The sequence below is a fragment of the Mustela nivalis genome, assembly GCF_964662115.1.
Source record: "Mustela nivalis genome assembly, chromosome: X".
NCBI lineage: Eukaryota > Metazoa > Chordata > Mammalia > Carnivora > Mustelidae > Mustela > Mustela nivalis.
In genome coordinates, this window is record NC_139040.1 from 37,279,561 (window position 1) to 37,298,857 (window position 19,297).

The 19,297-nt window shown below is 43.7% G+C and overlaps 1 protein-coding gene and 1 long non-coding RNA gene across 8 annotated transcripts in view; one reads left to right on the forward strand and one right to left on the reverse strand.

Annotated features, from left to right (window-relative positions):
- Positions 1 to 19,297, reverse strand: part of TMEM164 (transmembrane protein 164) — a 158,495-nt gene that overhangs the window by 120,885 nt on the left and 18,313 nt on the right. Inside the window, exon 3 of one of the 7 annotated variants that reach the window (XM_082717342.1) lies at positions 9,020 to 10,914. The exons of the other annotated variants lie outside the window; for them this stretch is intronic. Coding sequence (XP_082573468.1) covers positions 10,834 to 10,914 — 81 coding nt within the window. The 3' untranslated portion in view covers positions 9,020 to 10,833. Of the gene's footprint in view, positions 1 to 9,019; positions 10,915 to 19,297 lie in introns of those variants that run through there. 7 annotated transcript variants of the gene reach the window in all.
- LOC309856334 lies at positions 4,827 to 11,917 on the forward strand. The gene is made up of 2 exons (XR_014307157.1): positions 4,827 to 10,025; positions 10,266 to 11,917. It is a non-coding gene; the product is annotated as an uncharacterized lncRNA (long non-coding RNA).

A 19,297-nucleotide genomic window follows, 5' to 3' on the forward strand; every position in this document is an offset into this window, starting at 1 on the left:
AGGTGCTCGTCATCATTAGTCATTGAAGAAATGCAAGACAAAACTGCAAGGCAATACCATTTCACAGCTACGAGGAAGGCAAGATTTTGAGAGATGGAAAATAAGCGCTGGAGAGGATGTGAAGAGCTTGGCATCCTTGTACATCACTGGTGGGTATCAAATGGCTCAGGTGTTGTGAAACTGTGCAGCTCCTCCACATGCTCAACACCAAATTGCCATGTGACACAACAACTCCACTCCTGGACATGCACCAGGAGTGTATACTTTTGAAACCATGGAGTTTCAAGAATTGAAAACAGGGACTCAACAATACACTTGTAAGCTGGCGTTCATTGCACAGCAGTATTCACGATGACCAAAAAGAAAAGCCAAATGTCCACAGATGGATGAGTAGGTTATTCACAGAGTATCATTCAGCCTTAAAAAGGAATGAAGGGGGCACCTGGGTGGCTCAGTGGGTTAAAGCCTCTGCCTTCGGCTCAGGTCATGATCTCAGGGTCCTGGGATCGAGGCCCACATCAGGCTCTCTGCTCAGCAGGGAGCCTGCTTCCTCCTCTCTCTGCCTGTCTCTCTGTCTACTTGTGATCTCTGTCTGTCAAATAAATAAATAAAATTCTTAAAAAAAAAAAAGGAATGAAGGACTGATATATGCCACATGCGTCAGCCTGGAAAATGGTATATGAAGTTAAGTAAACCAGACATGGAAGAGCAAATACTGTATGGTTCCACTTCTACAGGGTACCTAGTTAAATATAGCCTTAGAGTCGAAAAGTAGAACAGTGGTTACCAGGGGCTGTGGGAGGAAGCAATGGGCAGTCGTCACTTAACGGGTACAGAGTTTCTGTTTGGGGTGACGAAGAAAAGTGGTGATGGTTGCAGGATATTGTGAATGTAATTGGTGCCACCCAGTGACACACTTATGAATGGATAAAATGGCACATTTTAGGTCACAGATACATTTTACCACTGTTTTAAAAAATGAGTAATTCTCAAAAAAAAAAACAACCCACTGAATTGTATACTTTAAATAGGTGAATTTTACGGTAGATGAATTCTATCTCAATAAAGCTGTTTATTTTGAAAAGCCCACAAGCAAGTAATGGGGAATTTGGGGGATGGGGGGCTGGTGGAAGCAGTTCTTGATCTTGATTAGGGCGAATGCCTTTGCCCAAACTCACAGAACTGTATCCTAAAAAGAAGGTAACATATGCCTTAAGTTTTTTTTTAATGGGAAAAAGTCCACACTCAAATGCTTCAGCTCCAAAATCCTTCAGATCACTTGTTAATTAAAACAACAGATATTAGAAATTATGCTTCATTGGGGGATGTCTTGGTGCTCGAGATAGGTAGACCAGTTAGAAACATCATTCAGGTAAGATCCATCCTTGCATGAATTGAAAAGAAGACTCTGGTTGGCCCAATGTCCTTCATCCTTTCGGAATGACACCTTCAGGCTCAGAAGTTGCAACAAATCTCATGCTCTGACACTTAATTTGAATGTGCCCTTTAATGGGAAGGTAAGCAGAATCCTACTGCTAGAAGAGCATCATGTCTGCCTCAGGGAACCTTTCACCTGAGATAGTGGTTGGAAATAAAAGGAGATAGAATGGCTCTGGACATACAGATCAGGCTGTATGACTGTTTTCTGCCTGACTGTTCATAATGTTTGTGGGGCAGAATTAGATCTGAACTGCTTTCGCTGTAATACTCTGGTTGTGAAGAAGAAACATATAGCTCTCACGTACCTCTTAACTACGAGAGATCCATGATACACACCAAAATAGAATCTAGAAACTATAGACAACCAAACTGGCTTTTAAGATCAGTTTGCGACAAAAATTATTGAGACTTCTGTACAAATAGGGATGTGTCTGATCTGAGAATTCACTTCAGGCACAAATCAAACCAAAGAAATGTAAAAAAATGGCCTACTTCCCTGTTCTGGCTCTATGACTAGCAGGGAAGAAGGAGTGTGCATCATTAAGTGTTCGTTACTTATTTACAAGGTCATACTGTCAAATGGATTTGTTTCATGGAAAGATTTCCCATTTGACCTGTTGTTCACAGAAGTGTTTTATCCAAAGAGTCAGAGCCAAAACTCACAATATGGATACAGGAACAAAAGAGAATATCTAACAGTGGCATCTCCCTAAATCCAGCTAAAAGTCAGGACCCAAATGTCAGTTTTCAGGTTTGTCCTCTTAGCCTCAGAAGCAACATGGGCTTAGCATCTGAGCCCAAGCAGCAGTTAACCTCAGATGGTGGGTGAACAAGCGGGGGGGGCGGGGGGGGGACTTCAGCAAAACAAGAAAAGTCAAAGACCAATAGAAGGAAGTAAGGAATGGTCACTCAGTTCTTTTTTTTTTTTTTTTTAAATCATATCACTCTGTGTTCTGTCATCATGAAAAGTGATACATACAACTCCTTAAAATAAAGGTAGGGAAAAGCTGCTGGGAACCCTCATTCTAACTGAACTAACTGACTTACTGCTATAGCTCGAAGGTCTTAAGTCTCCAGAGACCTAGATCAAGTGAAACCATGACACAGGTTCCAGTTCTCTGAGTATTTTATAATACCCTCTTGTTTCATGAAAAGGAAGCTGTAGACTAAAAATTAGGCAGACTTTGCTTGAAGCAAATCCGACACATTAAAATCAAGATTTAATAACCAGGAAATCCCAAAGCTATAATTCATATTACCAATGGATTTTTTTTCCCTAGGAGGTGTTCCATGGAATTCCTTACTTTTGCAAGCTGCCCCTCCACAGCTGAAGTAGGATTTTAACACACACATTTGTAGCACAAGCAATCTTTCAAAAGTACATTTCTTCTCATGATTGCAAAGAAATTCTGGTCCCAGTAGTACAGAAAATCAAAATCTAGACCCACAGTATCCCAAGAACGTGAGTCTGCTAAGTGAGGGCTAGTTAGTGTTCTAAGGGAGGGGATAGCGTAACTGATTTCCAGTGTAATTTCTGAAGATTAAGAGATCAACTGGAAAGCTGCCCTTAAAGCCAGGCTAACGGAGCATCCCACAGTGGGGCAATCAGGACTCCCCAACTCAAAAGCAATATCCCCGAAACACCACCCATTAAATGCAGAAAGTAGAGGCCATTGTCCCTGGACCTGATTCTTTTTTATTTCTTCAAGATTTTATTTATTTATTTGATAGACAGAGATCACAAGCAGACAGAGAGGGGGAGGTAGGCTCCCTGATGAGCAGAGAGCCTGATGTGGAGCTCCATCCCAGGACCCTGGGATCACGACTGGGGCTTGATCTCAGGACTCTCGGATCACCACCTGAACCAAAGGCAGAGGCTTTAACGCACTGAGCCACCCAAGCGCGCCCCACCAACCTGATTCTTAAAAAGGCCAGGAGGAGGGGTACTTGGGTGGCTCAGCGGGTTAAGCCTCTGCCTTTTGCTCAGCTCATGATCTCAGGGTCCTGGGATCCAGACCCGCATTGGGCTCTCTGCTCAGCAGGGAGCCTACTTCCCCCTCTCTCTCTGCCTGCCTCTCTGCCTCCTGTGATCTCTCTCTGTGAAATAAATAAATAAAATTTTATTTAAAAAAAAAAAAGGCCTGGAGGAAGTACTATAATCAACCACACCCCACCCAAGCCCTCAGGGCAGAAACCTCTCAGACAGGTGGCAATTACCTTGGGTTTCCTTAGCAAAGGCAGCTCAAGAGTTTTCCTCAGTCATCCACTACATAGGTAGGTCCCCTCTTTCTGTCAAGAAAATCTTGTTTATTACACTCATCACACCCAATGCTTCCCACTCTGATGATATGTAGCTCCAGGAAGGCAAAAGCAAGCACCCTGAGGATTGAGGGAAAGAGGACACTGGGTCAATGGGCTTGACCTTGAAGCCATTACAAACAGAATAATAATAAGTACCTCCTACTGAGTCCTTACTAGGTCCCAGGAACTGTACTCTACAGACCTTCTCTAATTCTTACAACAACCATGCAAGGGAAGCATCCTTGCTTCCATTTTACAGACAGATAGACTGAAGTTCAAAGAAGTCAGGAAACTCACCCAAGCTCCAAGAACCAACAACAACTGGCAGAACCCAAAGTTTAATCCACTAGGGTCTGATCCTAGTGTCTAGCAGAATTACTAGCAGATAGTAAACACTTAGTAAGCACATGCTGCAAGAACCCACACTCTTGACCCTTCAACCACACTACCTCCGTGCTCGGGAAAGAAACCAGAAGAGGTCACTTATTTTTGCAGAAATCTGCAGTGTGCAGCTCAAGGTCAATTTTTGCTTTGAAATCTCCCCTTTTCCTCCAACGGCAAGTCAAGACAGGAAGTGTTTGCTTTCCTTGCATGGGGCAATGTAGCAGGGAGGAAGCAGCTTCACCACGCCAAGAGAGGGAAGTGCTACTCACTCTTAACAGCTGTGTCTCAAGAGAGGGAGGTGAGGGGGAGGCCCGCACAGGACCACCTGCTCTTTCAGCCAGGGGCCCCTCAGTTTGAATGAAGTGGAGGGGTGCTCCGTTCTCAAGTGCAGAGCCCCACTGACACATGGAGATGAGACAGTCAAGGCCCTGCCCTGGTCTGTGCTTTCTGAAGACTTCCTTCTAGGTAGGATTTAAGTGGAATGTGTTTTCCCAAAAAGGAGGTGGCTTCTGAACTGGGCTATCTCCCTGAGCCAAGCTGGACCTGGAGGATGGGCACCCAGGCAGGGTGGACAATGGCCGTGGTAGCATTCGCTGGGTGCGTTGGGAGAGGGTGAGGATAGGGACGGTCACTTCGATAATGTCTTTTTCTTAAAAATGAGTCTGGGGGCAGATCTGTAGAATGGTGACAGCTAATTATTATTTTTTTTTTAAGATTTTATTTATTTGACAGAGATCACAAGTAGGCAGAGAGAAGGAAACAGGCTCCCTGCTGAGCAGAGAGCCCAACGTGGGGCTCGATCCCAGGACCCTGGGATCATGACCTGAGCCAAAGGCAGAGGCTTTAACCCACTGAGCCACCCAGGCGCCCGATGACAGGTAATTATTAAGCCCACATCTTAAAAAGTCATGCCAGGGTTATGGAAAGATAAGCAATGTAACAAGTAAGGAGCAGACAGAACAAAGAAATGTAACTGGTCAACGTAAGTGAAAGTGACAAACAGAAATTTCCAACGGGCCCTTCAAGAAAGCAGACAGACCAGGATGGAATGACTGGACTCCCAGATTGTTTCTGAAATATCGGAGAGCCTTTCAAGGTACCAGGGCCCCTGAGAGCGATCCTGCCCCTGGAGAAGCAGTGGTGACCCGCCGGCCTCCCCTCAGACAGCCACACTCTCCCACCTCCCAACGACAAGCCCGTGGCACTCAATGCTGGAGTGTTTCTGAGACACAGGAAGGCACACAATAACTGGAAGCTAATGCGAAAATAAATCACTTGTGTTTTCTGATGTAGCTGGGCTTGATGGAGTTGGTGAATCACTACTGCCCAGCCCTATTCAATAAAGGCGGGGCCAATAACTCACACCCTCTCCCAGCAGCCTGCATGCCCCTGCCAAGACGCGAGTGACCTTTCAACACCACCCTCAGCTGTCACAAACATTCTCATGAATGTTTAATGATTCCCTATTACCGACCCTATCAAGCCCAAATGTCTGCTCCTGGCATGCCAGCTTGCCACACTCTGCCTCCAAACCAACCTGTCTGGCACTATCTACCCCTTCCCCCCCCAACACTGGAGGCAGTTACCACTGTGAACCAAACTCACAGCTTCCCCTCTCTCCAAGGCTCTCCCAAGATCTGGGATGCCTCTTCAGACTTCGAGGCAGCTCCCGAAGTCAACATCACTGCAGATTACTATGAATACCAAGCTCTTAGCCATAAAAAAGACTACACTTTTAAATATTCTGTATGATCCTGCACTGTCCAATCTGGTAGCCACTACTACCTGTGACTATTTCCGCTTCAAGTATGTGTGTATATATGTATCTATTTTTTTAAGATTTTATTCATTTATTTGACAGAGAGAGAGAGAGAGAAAGCAGGAGAGCAGAGGCAGGGGGAGCAGCAGACCCCCCATTGAGCAGGGAGCCCAATATGGGACTTGATCCCAGGACCCTGGGATCATGACCTGAGCTGAAGGCAGTTGCTTAACCAACTGAGCCACCCAGGTGCCCTATTTCAAGTATTTAAATAAAATGAAGCACATGTCAAGTGCACAGTAACTACATGGGGCTAGTGGCTACCATTCCAGAAAACACAGGAAATGTTTCCATCATCACAGACACTTCTAACAGCATAATACAGTACTATACTATATATGCGAGAGAGGAGTAGTCCGATGGGTCCTAAAATTGTTGTGTATCGGGGCGCCTGGGTGGCTCAGGCAGTTTTCCCTCTCCCTCTGCCAGCTGCTCCCCCAGCTTATGCAAGCTCGTGCTCTCAGTCAAATAAATAAATAAAAGCTTTAAAAAAATTAAAATGTTGCATATCATCACTTGGAAAACTTGAGAGCCCACATTTCACAAAAAGGAGTGCACAGGACTTAGGGATACAGCCCATCTGAAGTAACCAGAAAAGCATTTTTATCAGTGATCCCAACTAGGTCTATAAACATTGCAGGCAATTGCAACACCATGCTTTTAATTTTTTTCCAAAACGATACATGCAGCAGACCTCAGGAACCTCTCAACAAAGTTCTATCAAATTAGTCAGGCCCCTGGATACTAAGCTCTCTGTTAGGTTCTGGGAACCAAGACAAATAACACGGTCCAGTCCCTGCTCTGGGGAGCAAGCCCATACAAAAAAAAAACCACACGGAGGCAGGAAGTTATATAAAGGTCCTAAGAGATACTATGGGGAGCAAAGAGATTAAATAAGTAAGAAGAACGAGAGAGGATTACATGGACAGGGAGATGAATTCAGCTTTGGATGGGGCCCCAAAGGATGAATACAATTTTGATGCAGGAGCTCAGGGGATGAAAGGGGAAAACTGCATTAGCCAAAGGGGGAGCAAGTTAGGGCCCAAGGCACATTTACAGACAAGCAAGCCAATGAAGAAAAATGGCAGCTTATCAACCATCACTTGAAATTTGTTTCCAACCACCCTAATAATCAAAGAATTACTTATTAACTTAGACGCCGTTTTGAAAAAAGACTTTACTTTTGTGAGAGTATCTGCAGGCAAGACGAGGAGGAACAGACTGTCTTCTGCACTGCCGGTGGGAACATAAATGGGCACCACCTTTTCGAAAAGCCAGTATTAAGCTTCTTAAAAGCATTCAGACCCCTGGCCTGATCATTCCACTTCAAGGAAAACGGGTACAAAATAATCTGAAATACAAACATTTATGCAAATGGCAGCTTTTTTCAATGTCATTTATAATTGAGAAAACAATAGGAAATGATTAGGTAAATTATGATCTAGTTATAGGATGCATTATTATACAGCCATTAAGAATTATGCTTCTGACAACTTTGGGATGCTTGGGTGGCTCAGTCTGTTGGGCATCTGACTTTGGCTCAGGTCATGATATTGGGGTCCTGGGATAGAGCCCTGAGTCAGGCTCCTCGCTCAGAAGGGAATCCCTTGTCCTTCTGCCCCTCCTCCTGCTCATACACACATTCTCTCTCTCTCAAATAAATAAATAAAATCCTTTAAAAAAAAAGGATTATGCTTCTGACAAGTTTTAAATGACAAGGAAAATGTTACAGGAATGTTAAGTGAAAAAAATCTGGGCACAAAATTGGTAGTGTAGAATACATAGTCAACAACCATGCAAAACAATGTGAGTAAAAGGAGAAAAATAAGCAAAAATGTTTACATTTTGGTATCATGATTACAAGTGATTTTTATTCCCTATACCAGGATTCAGCAAACTATGTCCCACAAACCAAGCCTGACTGATTTGTCTATAAAGTTTTATTGGAACACAAACACGCACATTCATTTCCATAATGCCATTATCCATGGCTGATTCTGGGCTACAAAGGCAGAGTTGAGTAGCTGTAACAGACACAAAAATATCGACTATCTGGCCCTTTACAGAAAAAAAGTTGCCAACTCTTCTACTTTCCAAATTTTCCACGAGTATGTGTTACGTTTGCAATCTTTTTTTCTAAAAGGCCTATTTCCGCACCGTGGAGGGCCACAAGGAGCAGGCAAACATCACAGATTCGTCTTGTAACTGGGAGCACTAGAAGTTTCTGAGGAGGGTGGAACACGATCTGACATGATGCCCACTAATAAAACACCAAATATCAAATCTTTTAAAGGGATGGAATTTAAACAGCATGCCAGGCAGAGTCTGTGATTCATCAACAGCTGTGATTCTGGGCTACTCCCCATTTAAAGGGGAAGGTTAACTTAAGATTTGGCTTGTTATTGTTTTCAAACTTCCTCCTCTTACTAACCCCTATGTAATGGCCTCCTCCCCATCCTAATGACCAAATTGTTCCTTCAAAGAGAGGGGGAGGCCATATGCAAATTTGTGACTTCTGCCTGGAGAGACCATTTGAAAGTTTAGGGTGGTACCCCTGTCTTCTTGAAGTCAGTCCTCTATATTCCAAGCTTTTTCCCTTCTCCTACTTTTCTTTCCTACTCTAGAAGGACACAGGAAGAGAGACTGATAATGGGTAGAGGGAAAGGAAGGATGGAAAAAGACCCAAAAAGGAAAGAAAATAAAGCATCTGAAGCTTCCCGTCTCAAAAGCCCTCAAGGAGCCCCTGGGATTTACCCAGCCTTAGAACCTGGTCAAGACCCTATAACCTGCCTCCAAGGAATAGGAGCTAACAGGAAGTCTCTACACTCACAGGCTTTCTGTGGGTTCTCTATGCCTTTGACCACCTGCCCCAGATGTGCTGCAAATAACCATTCCATACAAGCTGTTTCCTTGTTCCATGGTGGAAGTGTGGAAATGGTCTTAAGAGTAGTTTCCTTTCAAATAAACACACCCCCAGTCACCAAGATAATTAATTACCTACAGAAGGAAGAACTCCAAACTACCGTAATTTCAGGTCTGGATGGAATAAAGCCAAAGGAAATAGGTCTCGGGATGTGGTGTTCTTTGTTGCTTTATTTCTAATTTGAAATACATGATATTTTGGGGACTGCCGCAAATTAAAGCTGTGAATTTCATTTGCGGCACCCTCGAAAACAGAACAATTCACCTGTAAATCCGCTGTTTTTCCTAAAATCTATTTATGTTGTGTTATGTTATTGGATCAGGAGAGAGGAGATATGAGAAACGCACCAAGGTACTCAATTATTTAACAGATCATACTTAACATTTTATATTTTAACATATACCCACTGCCAACAATTGTTCTCATGAGCTTTTTGAAACATTAAGCTGCACTACACTCCTTCTTCTAAATCAAATATAAGTAATTTGTTGTCATAGCAATGCTTCTACCCACTCCAAAATAGTTCAATACAGGCTTTGTTTCAGAAGGCAACTATCTATCTACCAAAAATTGGTCATTATCTTCTCTCTTCTTGACAAATGTCTTATTAAATTTAGCTGCCTGGTTTTACAGTTATCAGGAGACTGCTTTTCAGTGGCATTTTCTCGCACCTGGACGGGAAAGGAGCTCATAGAACTGCCTGGAAGCATATTACAGTTAAGTCACTGGGTGACAGCCAATCTCACTAGTCATGATGACAACAGTTCTTTGCATTATTACCCAGCTTTACAGTTTAGAGAGTGTTGTCTGTCACCCACTTTATTGAACTAGGAGATTCTTACACGTTTCTTCAATTCCTGACATCAGGTGGGTTAATTTCACTGTGCACATCAGCATGTAGCTACACTTGTTCTGGGTCTTTCTTCTGGAAGCTTGAGTTCTGCTTTTCTACCCCATTGTTGTGGTACATTTTAAGATAATGAGGCCAATTCAAGTAGCTTTTGGAACTGCCAGTGGATACCATTTTGTCAGTTCCTGTGCAAAGGTCCATTGAGAGATATTTCTTAGCTGTTCGACGAACACCCAAGCCCACACCCCAGGGCCAGTACCAATATTAATGCTAATGGCAGATTCATAGAGCACGTTAGAGTTTACAGAGCAAAGTCACAAAAAAATGATCTGATTTGCATTGCCTCTCTTCAATACCCTTCCCCCCAACACATATAAACAGAGCTGGATCTTATTCCAGGCCTTACAAAAATTTCTCCATTTTAATGGTGAAGCCACTGGTGTTTCCAAATCTGGTTCCTTCCAGCCTTGACCTTTATTTCATGCAGCCAGATTCTGTGGAATCCAGCGTTCTGCTCTCCAGCCCCCAAATCCTTCCCCAACCATTAGGCTGGAATTTCTTTTGCACTAAGCTCTTGGGAGAAAAGCAAATTTGAAGAATCAGGAGGTAGGGAGGGGAGATTCTTTGACATGAGCCAAGGTCTTTAAGAAGGAAGAGAACCAGGGTGGGAAGATGAAGTCCCAGAAGCTTTCACTTTTTAAAATACATTCCTGTATTTTTTTTAAAGTTTTTATATTTATGATCATGTGTTACTTCTGTATTTCAAATAAACACAAGCTTGTTTTCAAAAATGAAGGGGGGAAAAAAGCAGTATAGTTGCATGTAAATGAAAGGACAGCCAGAAACAGGGGATCCTAACTGGCTCACCTGCTCCCCCATCTTTGAAATGCTCTGGGAGGGAAGGAGGCTCTAGCGGAGGACCAGCTCAGAGCGCTCCGTTAGGAAATATAATCAGAGTCAGGGGTTGCCCTAACAGAGCCTGAAAATGAGATTTCACAGAACCATGTAGGCTCCAGAGCTGGAGCTGCAAGTTCCATTCCTACCCAAATGTGACCAAATGTAATTTGTCTCTCTGTATGACTTCCAGCTTCATGTAGTCTGATTCCCTTCGAAAATCTAATAAAAGGTGTAGTCATTGTCGTCATTCCTGTTGCTTGGTCCTTGTGAGCACTTGTCTCCCACAGACTTTATTTTTTCCTGCAGAATGAGCAGAGGAGCTGATGAATTATTTAGAACCCCCATGCAACTATTATTTCAATTTCGGCACACCTCACCTCTGTCAGGTGGAAGGGGAGTGAGGACTACCCACATAATTACAGGCACTGAGCCTTAAAAAGGCAGAGAGGTAAAAGGATTTGGGCCAGGTCCCACAGAAAATGCTAGGTAGTAGGAAGAAAAATACCTAAGGGTCTGAAACCTGTCATCTGACCAGCCAACAGTGATGTCTATAAGGTCCAAGAGAAATAAAGCTCTCCTTCCCAACCTCTTACCCAGCCCGAAAGGAATAAGGCTTTCAAAACTGTTTTAATGATGACAAAAGCCTCTGGCACTAGAGGATATGAGAGTGTTAATTTTGTTTGGCAAAGTCAAATTGCTTTAAGAATTTAATTCTATAACCAGGAAGGTGCAATTCTGATTCTAAATGTGTTTCTTCCCTGGAGCTCAAAATCCAATTTACCAGCCCACCTAGAGGGATGCTTTTGCTTTCACCAAGTCATCCTTATTAATCTATCTACAGGCTAAGTTGCAATGGGAACCCCTATATTGAACATTTGATCAATGGATGTAACAAAGAAATGTAAAAAGTAACCTACTACACCTAACAACCTAGCTTCAAAAAATACAAAGTAACATTGATAGTACTAAAGGAAGAAATAGATAAATCCACATTTGTGGTGGGAATTTTAACAACTCTCCCAACCACAGACAGAGGAAGCAAACAAAAAAAAAATGGGTAAGGATGTCCAAGAGCAGCAAATTTAACAAGGTTGATCTAGTGGACACTGGCCTCATGCCAGGGCACAAAGCAAGTCTTGACAAATTTCTAGAAACAGACCACGCAGACTACATTCTCTGACCACAATATTATTAAGCTAGGAATCAACAAATCAAACATTTCTAAACAAATGCTCAGGGAAAAAATGTTTTAATCCTTCTGAACACCAGGGATTAAGAAATCACATTGAAAATTATGAAATGCTTAGAAACCGACCAACATAACAAAATACTACATATTGAAATTTGTGGGATCTAGCTGAAACAGTAGGTAGCATAAAATTATTAGCCTTTCATACTTACAGTCAAATAAGAAAGCCTGAAAATAAATGAGCTAAGCATCCAACTTAAGTTAGGAAAAGAACAGGAGATAAAAACTCAAAGACAATATGAAGGATAAAACGATTTTTATATTGAGCAGAAATGAACAAAATGGAAGACTAACATACTCCAGAGAGGATTAACAAAGTCCAAATTGCTTCCTATAGAAGATAAATAAAACTTAAAGTTTTGGGAGAGACGGATTTTTTGGAAAAATAAGAAGTCAGTCAGAGAAGGACAAATACCACATGATTTCCCTCATATGTGGTGTAAGAAACAAAACAAATGAACAAAGAAAAAAAAGAGACATAAAACCAGACTCTTAACTATAGAGAACATACTGATGTTTCAGGGCAGGAGGTGGGGGGGGGGGGAAATAGGTGAAAGGAAGTAAGAGTACACGTATGTGGAGCCCCTGGGCAGTGCAGTTGCTTAAGCGTGTGATTCTTGGTTTGGGCTCAGTTCACAATCTCAGGGTGGTGGGATCAAGCCCCACATTGGGCTCCGTGTTCAGAGTAGAGCCTGCTTGAGATTCTGTACCTCTGTCCCCCTACACCCAGCTCTGCTCTCTCATTCTCTCTCAATAGATAAATCTTTAAAAAGAAGTACACAAATGTGATGAGCACTGAGTAATGTATAGAATTGTTGAATCACTACAGCTGGAACTATTATAACACTGTATGTTAACTGTACTGGAATTAAAAAATAAATATAATTTGGGGGGGTGCCTGGGTGGCTCAGTGGGTTGGGCCTCTGCCTTTGGCTCATGTCATGATCCCAGGGCCCTGGGATCGAGTCCCACATTGGGCTCTCTGCTCGGCGTGGAGCCTGCTTCCCCCTCTCTCTCTGCCTGCCTCTCTGCCTACTTGTGATCTCTATCAAATAAATAAATAAAATATTTTTTAAAAGTAATATTAGGAATGGAGCAGGGGTATCTTTCTAATATCTACAGTTTCTACAGTTAAGAGGCTTTTATCAACAATTTATCAAACATTTATCAACCAACTGATTTGAAAATGTAGACACAATGGTTACTATGTTCATAGATAAACAAACCTACAACACTAGCTAAAGAATACTTGAAAATTCCTATTGTCATGAGAGGAACTGAATCAGTAGTCCCAAATCCTCCTACAAAGAAGACACCAAAGCCCAGACAGTTTTACTGGCAAGTTCCAGCAAGCATTCAAGAAACAACTCCAATCTCAGACAAACTATTCCAAAGTTAAGAAAGAGAGAAAGCACTACCCAACCCTTCGATGAAACTGGCATAAACTTAATACCAAAACCTGACAAGGACGATATAAAAAAGGAAAACAAGAGCCAGACTGATTCACAGACCTAGTTGTAAAAACATCAAGTCAAATACTAGCAAGCCATATTCAGGAGCAAAAAACTGAATATATCATGACCATGGTGGTCTGATTCCAGAAATGTAAAGTTGGTTTAATAAATCAACCAACGTAATTCACCACAGTGAAAGATTAAAGAACCAAAGCCACCTCAATAGATGAAGAAAAAGGCCTTTGTTAAAATGCAATATCCACTCACGACTAAAAAACAACTTAAGAAATTCAAGAGAGAAAGGAACGGCTATACGCTGATAACAGATATCAACAACAAAATCTATAGCAAACATCACACTTAATGGGGAAAACACTGTAAAGATAGGAAAGCATGTCTTTCAACACAGGGATCAAGATAAAGGCACCCACCATTGCCACTTCTATTAAACATTATCCTAAGGGTCTTAACCAGACCAGTAACACAAGAAAAAGAGATTGTAAAAAAGACAATGGCTGCCAAGAAAGAGACAAGGGTCTCATTATTTGTAGATGATGATTACCAACATAGAGAACCCAAAAGAATCCTCAGATAAATTAATAAGCATTAATGTAAAAGCATTTAGCAGGTCGATACATACAAAAATAATGAACAAAAATCAACTGCATCCCTAGACACCAGCAACTGATGATTACAATACATAAGTTAAGAAAGAAAGAAAAAGGGGCGCCTGGATGGCTCAGTTGGTTAAGTCTCTGTCTTCGGCTCAGGTCATGATTTCCAGGTCCTGGGACTGAGCCCCACATAGGGCTCCCTGCTCAGTGGGGAGTTTGCTTCTCTCTCTGCCCCTCCCTCAGTGTGTATGCCCTCTCTCGCTCTCCCTCTCTCTCAAATACATAAAATCTTAAAAAACAAAAACAAAAAAACAAAAGAAAGAAAAATGACTAGATCCTGTACAGGGTAGTTGGTGAAGGCCCTGGGTCTGGTGTCTAAAACCAGCTCTACCACTGGCTGTGTGACCTTGGGCAATCTACTCAGTTGTTCTGCGCTCTACCTGTTAGAACTCTTGCGAGGATTAAATGAGTTAATACATGTAAGGCACTTAGACCTGCCTGGCACAAAGTCGGCACTAAATAAACGCGAGCTGATCTTATTAATGTGAAGAAGTAGCTAATAGGCCTATTATCAAGAGCTCCAAGATTCTAACTATTGGACTCCAAGCCATCTCAGGAGGAAAAGGTCAGGGAGCCAGCTGTCACAGGAGCGAATGACACTCACCCATGTTTTCCCCAAGGCTGGGCAACGAACTCCCGAACTCCCACACCCAATACACAGCTCATTACCCACACACCCTGCAGTCTACAGGGCAATCAGCAGAAGCACATGCCCTTTCTCTGGAGGCCTCTGCCCCTATCTTAGCGACTCTGTCACTGGCAGCACAACAAACTCGGGCTTCCCCCGAGCATGCAAACTAGAGCTCTTGAGGGCTCCTTTTCATCAAAAGAAAAGGGTAAACCTCAGCCTCTTAGTTCACACCAATGCCAGAAAGCTTTTGTGAGGTTTTAAGAAGACAAGCTTTTTACCACTAGCTCTATTTCTCGGAGGGGGGGGGGGGACACAGAACCAAATAATCTGAACACCTACCACACACTTTTCTCCGGGCTTCTCAAGTAAGAACTTGTTTCATTTGCTCCACAGCCTGATACGGTAGATGGAATTCTTGGCCCCGTTTTATTAGTGAGAAACAGGATGATCGGAATGATATGACTTGTTGAAAGGCCCAGAGCTCATGAATGATAGAAATGAGCTTCCGGGGTGCCTGGGTGGCTCAGTGGGTTAAGCCGCTGCCTTCGGCTCAGGTCATGATCTCAGGGTCCTGGGATCGAGTCCCGCATCGGGCTCTCTGCTCAGTGGGGAGCCTGCTTCCTCCTCTCTCTGTCTGCCTCTCTGCCTACTTGTGATCTCTCTCTGTCAAATAAATAAACTAAAATCTTTAAAAAAAAAATGAGCTTCAAACCCAGATCTGTCGGACTCCAGCACCACCCCCCCCCACTGCCACCACGCTTAAAGAAAGAATGGAAACTCACTCTTGAAATGAATGAGGGGAGTGGCACTGCGTATAGGAAGCTATGGAGTTTGATTCTCCTTCTCCTTCTGAAAACAGAGGCCAAAATTAGAAGGGGAATGCAAACAATCATCATGAGGAGAGAAGGCTGAAAATCAACAAACCAGCAAGGTATCTGAGTGTTTGTGATGTCACCAGATGACACACGGGTGCCATTTCATGGCATGACTGAGCAATATCTGAAAAACCTCACAGAAAGACTGCCATTTCACCAAACCTGTTTCTGAAAGCCAGGCTATTAGAGCCGGAACATACATTCTATATGCACCAACCTAGACTCGGGTGTGAAGAAGGTAATATTGGCTTGGGGTCTGGGACGGGGAGCTGAAGAACAGGATGCGTGTGCAGCTTCAGTTTTGATGCCTGCTGGGCTAATGTACTTGATTGCCCACTAGGGATGAGCATCCTGAGGGCTTTAATCTGGTGCCGGGAAGCGTAAGGCTCACATGTGTGTGGTGCTGATCACGAACCAAGGGCTACTGCCATCATAACCCGCCTGTCAGGACTTCCCGTCTCTGGCCCCAGGTCAATGAGTCTGTTCCTCCTAATGGTGGAATCTAATCTGAACAGACAGAAGAGGCTGGCTCTGGGGGGAGTCTTTCAGAGCCCTGCCTGACTCAAGTGGATACACACACCATCCAAAGTAAGGGCCTCCAGGTTTGAGAACACACACCCCCACACACCCCAACAAGAACATAAAAATATTTCTAAGATCATAGCTACCATTCTAACTATGGCATCACCTATGTCTTACAGATTATTAACCTTAGGGGCACCTGGGGTGGCTCAGTCAGTTAAGTGTCTGCCTTTGGCTTAGGGTAAGATCCCAGGGTCCTGGGGATCGAGCCCCACATTGGGCTCCCTGCTCAGTGCAGAGCCTGCTTCTCCATCTGCCTTCCCCCTGCTTGTGTTCCCTCTCTCTCAAATAAATAAAATCTTTCAAAAAAAGATTACTAACCTTAAGTGTTCTTGAATACAAGGTAGGTTTTTTTTTTTAATGACAAAACAGATAGATAAAAGGTAAATTGTGGTAGGTCTAGTTATTGTCTACCTGCTTTTAAACCCAGAAGGGAGATAAAGTTGCATAAATGTGCTGTTTAGATTGCTTCTCTCCTAGAAACTACTATCTCCCAAAACCCTCTTCCAAAATAGAACTCAAACTCTAGTAATTCTAGTAAACTCTAGTAATTCTAACAGAGAAATAAAATATGAGCACCCCATTTGTAAGTGCCCTATTACTGTTCATTTGATCTTTAGAAATACTCTGAGAGCTTACAAGGCCTGAAATTAAATAATAACCTCTATAAGAAAGCTAGTAGTTTCTGATGTAGGTAACTGAAAAAAAAAAAAAAACTATTTCTTCATAAATTCACAAGGGAACACAGAACCAACGTGTTACTGCCTAAGCATGGTAAAGCCATTTGAGGTTAACTGTTCCATCCAGGAAGCTCCTCGGAGCACATTTGATTCTCCCCGCTTTTGCATTTCTCCCCATGATGCATTTTGTCCATCATCCAGTTCTCTGATTTTTTTCAGTCTGCCAGGAAGAGAAATGAACCAAAGTGTCACGAAAGTGTCAGAGGTGGAAAGGAGCTCAGGTGTCTAGTCCAACCCTCTGTTTTACAGATGCGGAGAGGGAATTTGATGGAAGAGGAGTGACTTAACCTCATGTGGCAGGTGTCCTGACACAGTGTACCCAACAGTGGACCAGAGCTGCACACAGGACTCTTCTCACTAGTTAGCTCTTAAATGGGTTTTGCAGAAAACTGGCAGATCGTTCTTCATCAATACAAATATATGTGTACACACACACACACACACTTGGTAACCTCTTTAAATGACAGGCTCTCTTACCCTACTAGTTAACACCACCAGCTTGGGAGTCAGCCAGACCTAGGTGTCCACTACCAGCTTGAGCACTTTCTAGCTGTGTGACCTTGGATATGTCACTTGACTTCTCTGAATCTTGTGATCCTCACCCATAAAATAGGAGTGCCAGTAAAAGCATCAACCTACAGCATACCTGGGCCATCATAAGCATTCAATTAATATTAGTTGTGACTATGCCCCACCGGAGGGCCCTAATTCTGTGAGTGCTGGGAGAGGGTTTTGGGAAGAGCAACCCAGTGTCTCTATGGTGAATAACCTACCCCCCTGCCCCTTCAGAAAAGGTCCCAGACTTGAAAGTAAACTTCTGATTTGGAAATAGACAGGGAACAGGGCTAAAAGGACCAGCCCTATGCTGGCACCACTGGAAGCCCACCACGTTGCACTGATTCTCAGGGGCACACACCAAACCATGCACCTCCTACCCCTCGGGTACATTTCACAACTGGTTTATCTTACAAAGAACAACTGAGGGGTGCCTGGGTGGCTCCGTGGGTTAAGCATCTGCCTTAGGCTCAGGTCATGATCCCAGGGTCCTTGGATCAAGCCCTGCATTGTGCTCTTTGCTCAGCAGGGAGCCTACTTTTCCTTCTGACTGCTGCTCCCCCAGCTTGTGTGTTTGTTCACTCTCTCTTTCCCTGGCAAGTAAGTAAAATCTTTTTTAAAAAAGAACTGAGGAAGAAAAGTCATCAACACACTAAGTTTGGGAAAGCCCCCTAGAAAGAGTAGTAAAGTGCCATGATTTGACACAGGGACTGGGGATTGGGATGAGTTGTAGAGTCACTGGCTGTTTCAGGAAAGGAAAAATTTGCCATCTTTAGGCCTCTTGGGTCTGAGCCTCAGCACTGGCCCTCCCCAGGCAAGGTTTTAGGAAACACTCCACGTCAGAGTCCAGCTCCCTCGATTGTAAGGAAGTTTTGGCAACATAAAGCACTAAAGGGAAATCCCATTCAAGTTTTCACATGGGCCATTAGGTTCCCTTATCTTTCAAAGGAGGCACAGAACAGTGTAATCCCACCATGAAGCGAGGCGGTCTGGCACACCAGCCCTGGCTGCACCGTTCCCTAGTGCCGTGACCTTGGGCAAGTAGCTGCCCGCTCTGGACTTCTTTCCCTAGCTGTGAAATGGAGGGCTTGGACTACAGGCACTCAGAAGGGCCTCCAACATTTTCCTGCTTGAAGTGCTGCACCAATCCTGCCACCTAAAAATGCAGGAATTAAGACCATAAATGAGTCTTGAGAATAAGCTCCCTGGGGAGCAGAAACCTTATCTGCTATTCCTTGTGTATCTCAGGGTCCCCGAGATGATATGAGGCCCGGAGTAATTGCCTAATAAATGGTGAGCGATACCAGTTCGCTATATGGTGCCTCTCGCATCGTATAAGCTTTTCTCATGCCAGGCTCTCCCCCGGCCAGACTTTTCAAAGAGGTCAGATTTTCCCACTCTAGTCTTTTAACGGAAAAAGAAGCATTGCATAAGGAAACAAAGCTCCTTGTGACTTCACGTGACAATGATTAAACACCTAGGTGCCAGGTGCTCTGCTCTGTACTGGAAAAGGGGAAGGCCAGGGCCCCAGGGCTGGCACTCGTCCTACAGGCTGTGTGGGTCAGGGCGAGGCAAGTCACCCAGCCCACTGCCAGGCCCGGTAAGTGCAGAAGCTATTACTGAGGAACTCCTGAATCTTACAGGCCGCGATCTCTCCTGGCAGGCTAGCAACCATGAAATGGGAGGCGCCCTCTACCAAAGATCACCCACTTGAGGCTCTAAATGCAGTTTACCCCATCGTCCCCACTAACAGTGCATCACCCGGGTGGCCCGTCGGAATCACTTGAGGAGCTTTTAGAAAAAGGCTGATGCCCAGGCCCCTGCCCAATTATGTAAGAATGGGGTAGACAGGGCAGGTATTGGCATTTTTCGAACGCTTCCCCAGTGACTGGATGTATTCCTTGCCTCCTCCCATCTTCTCCG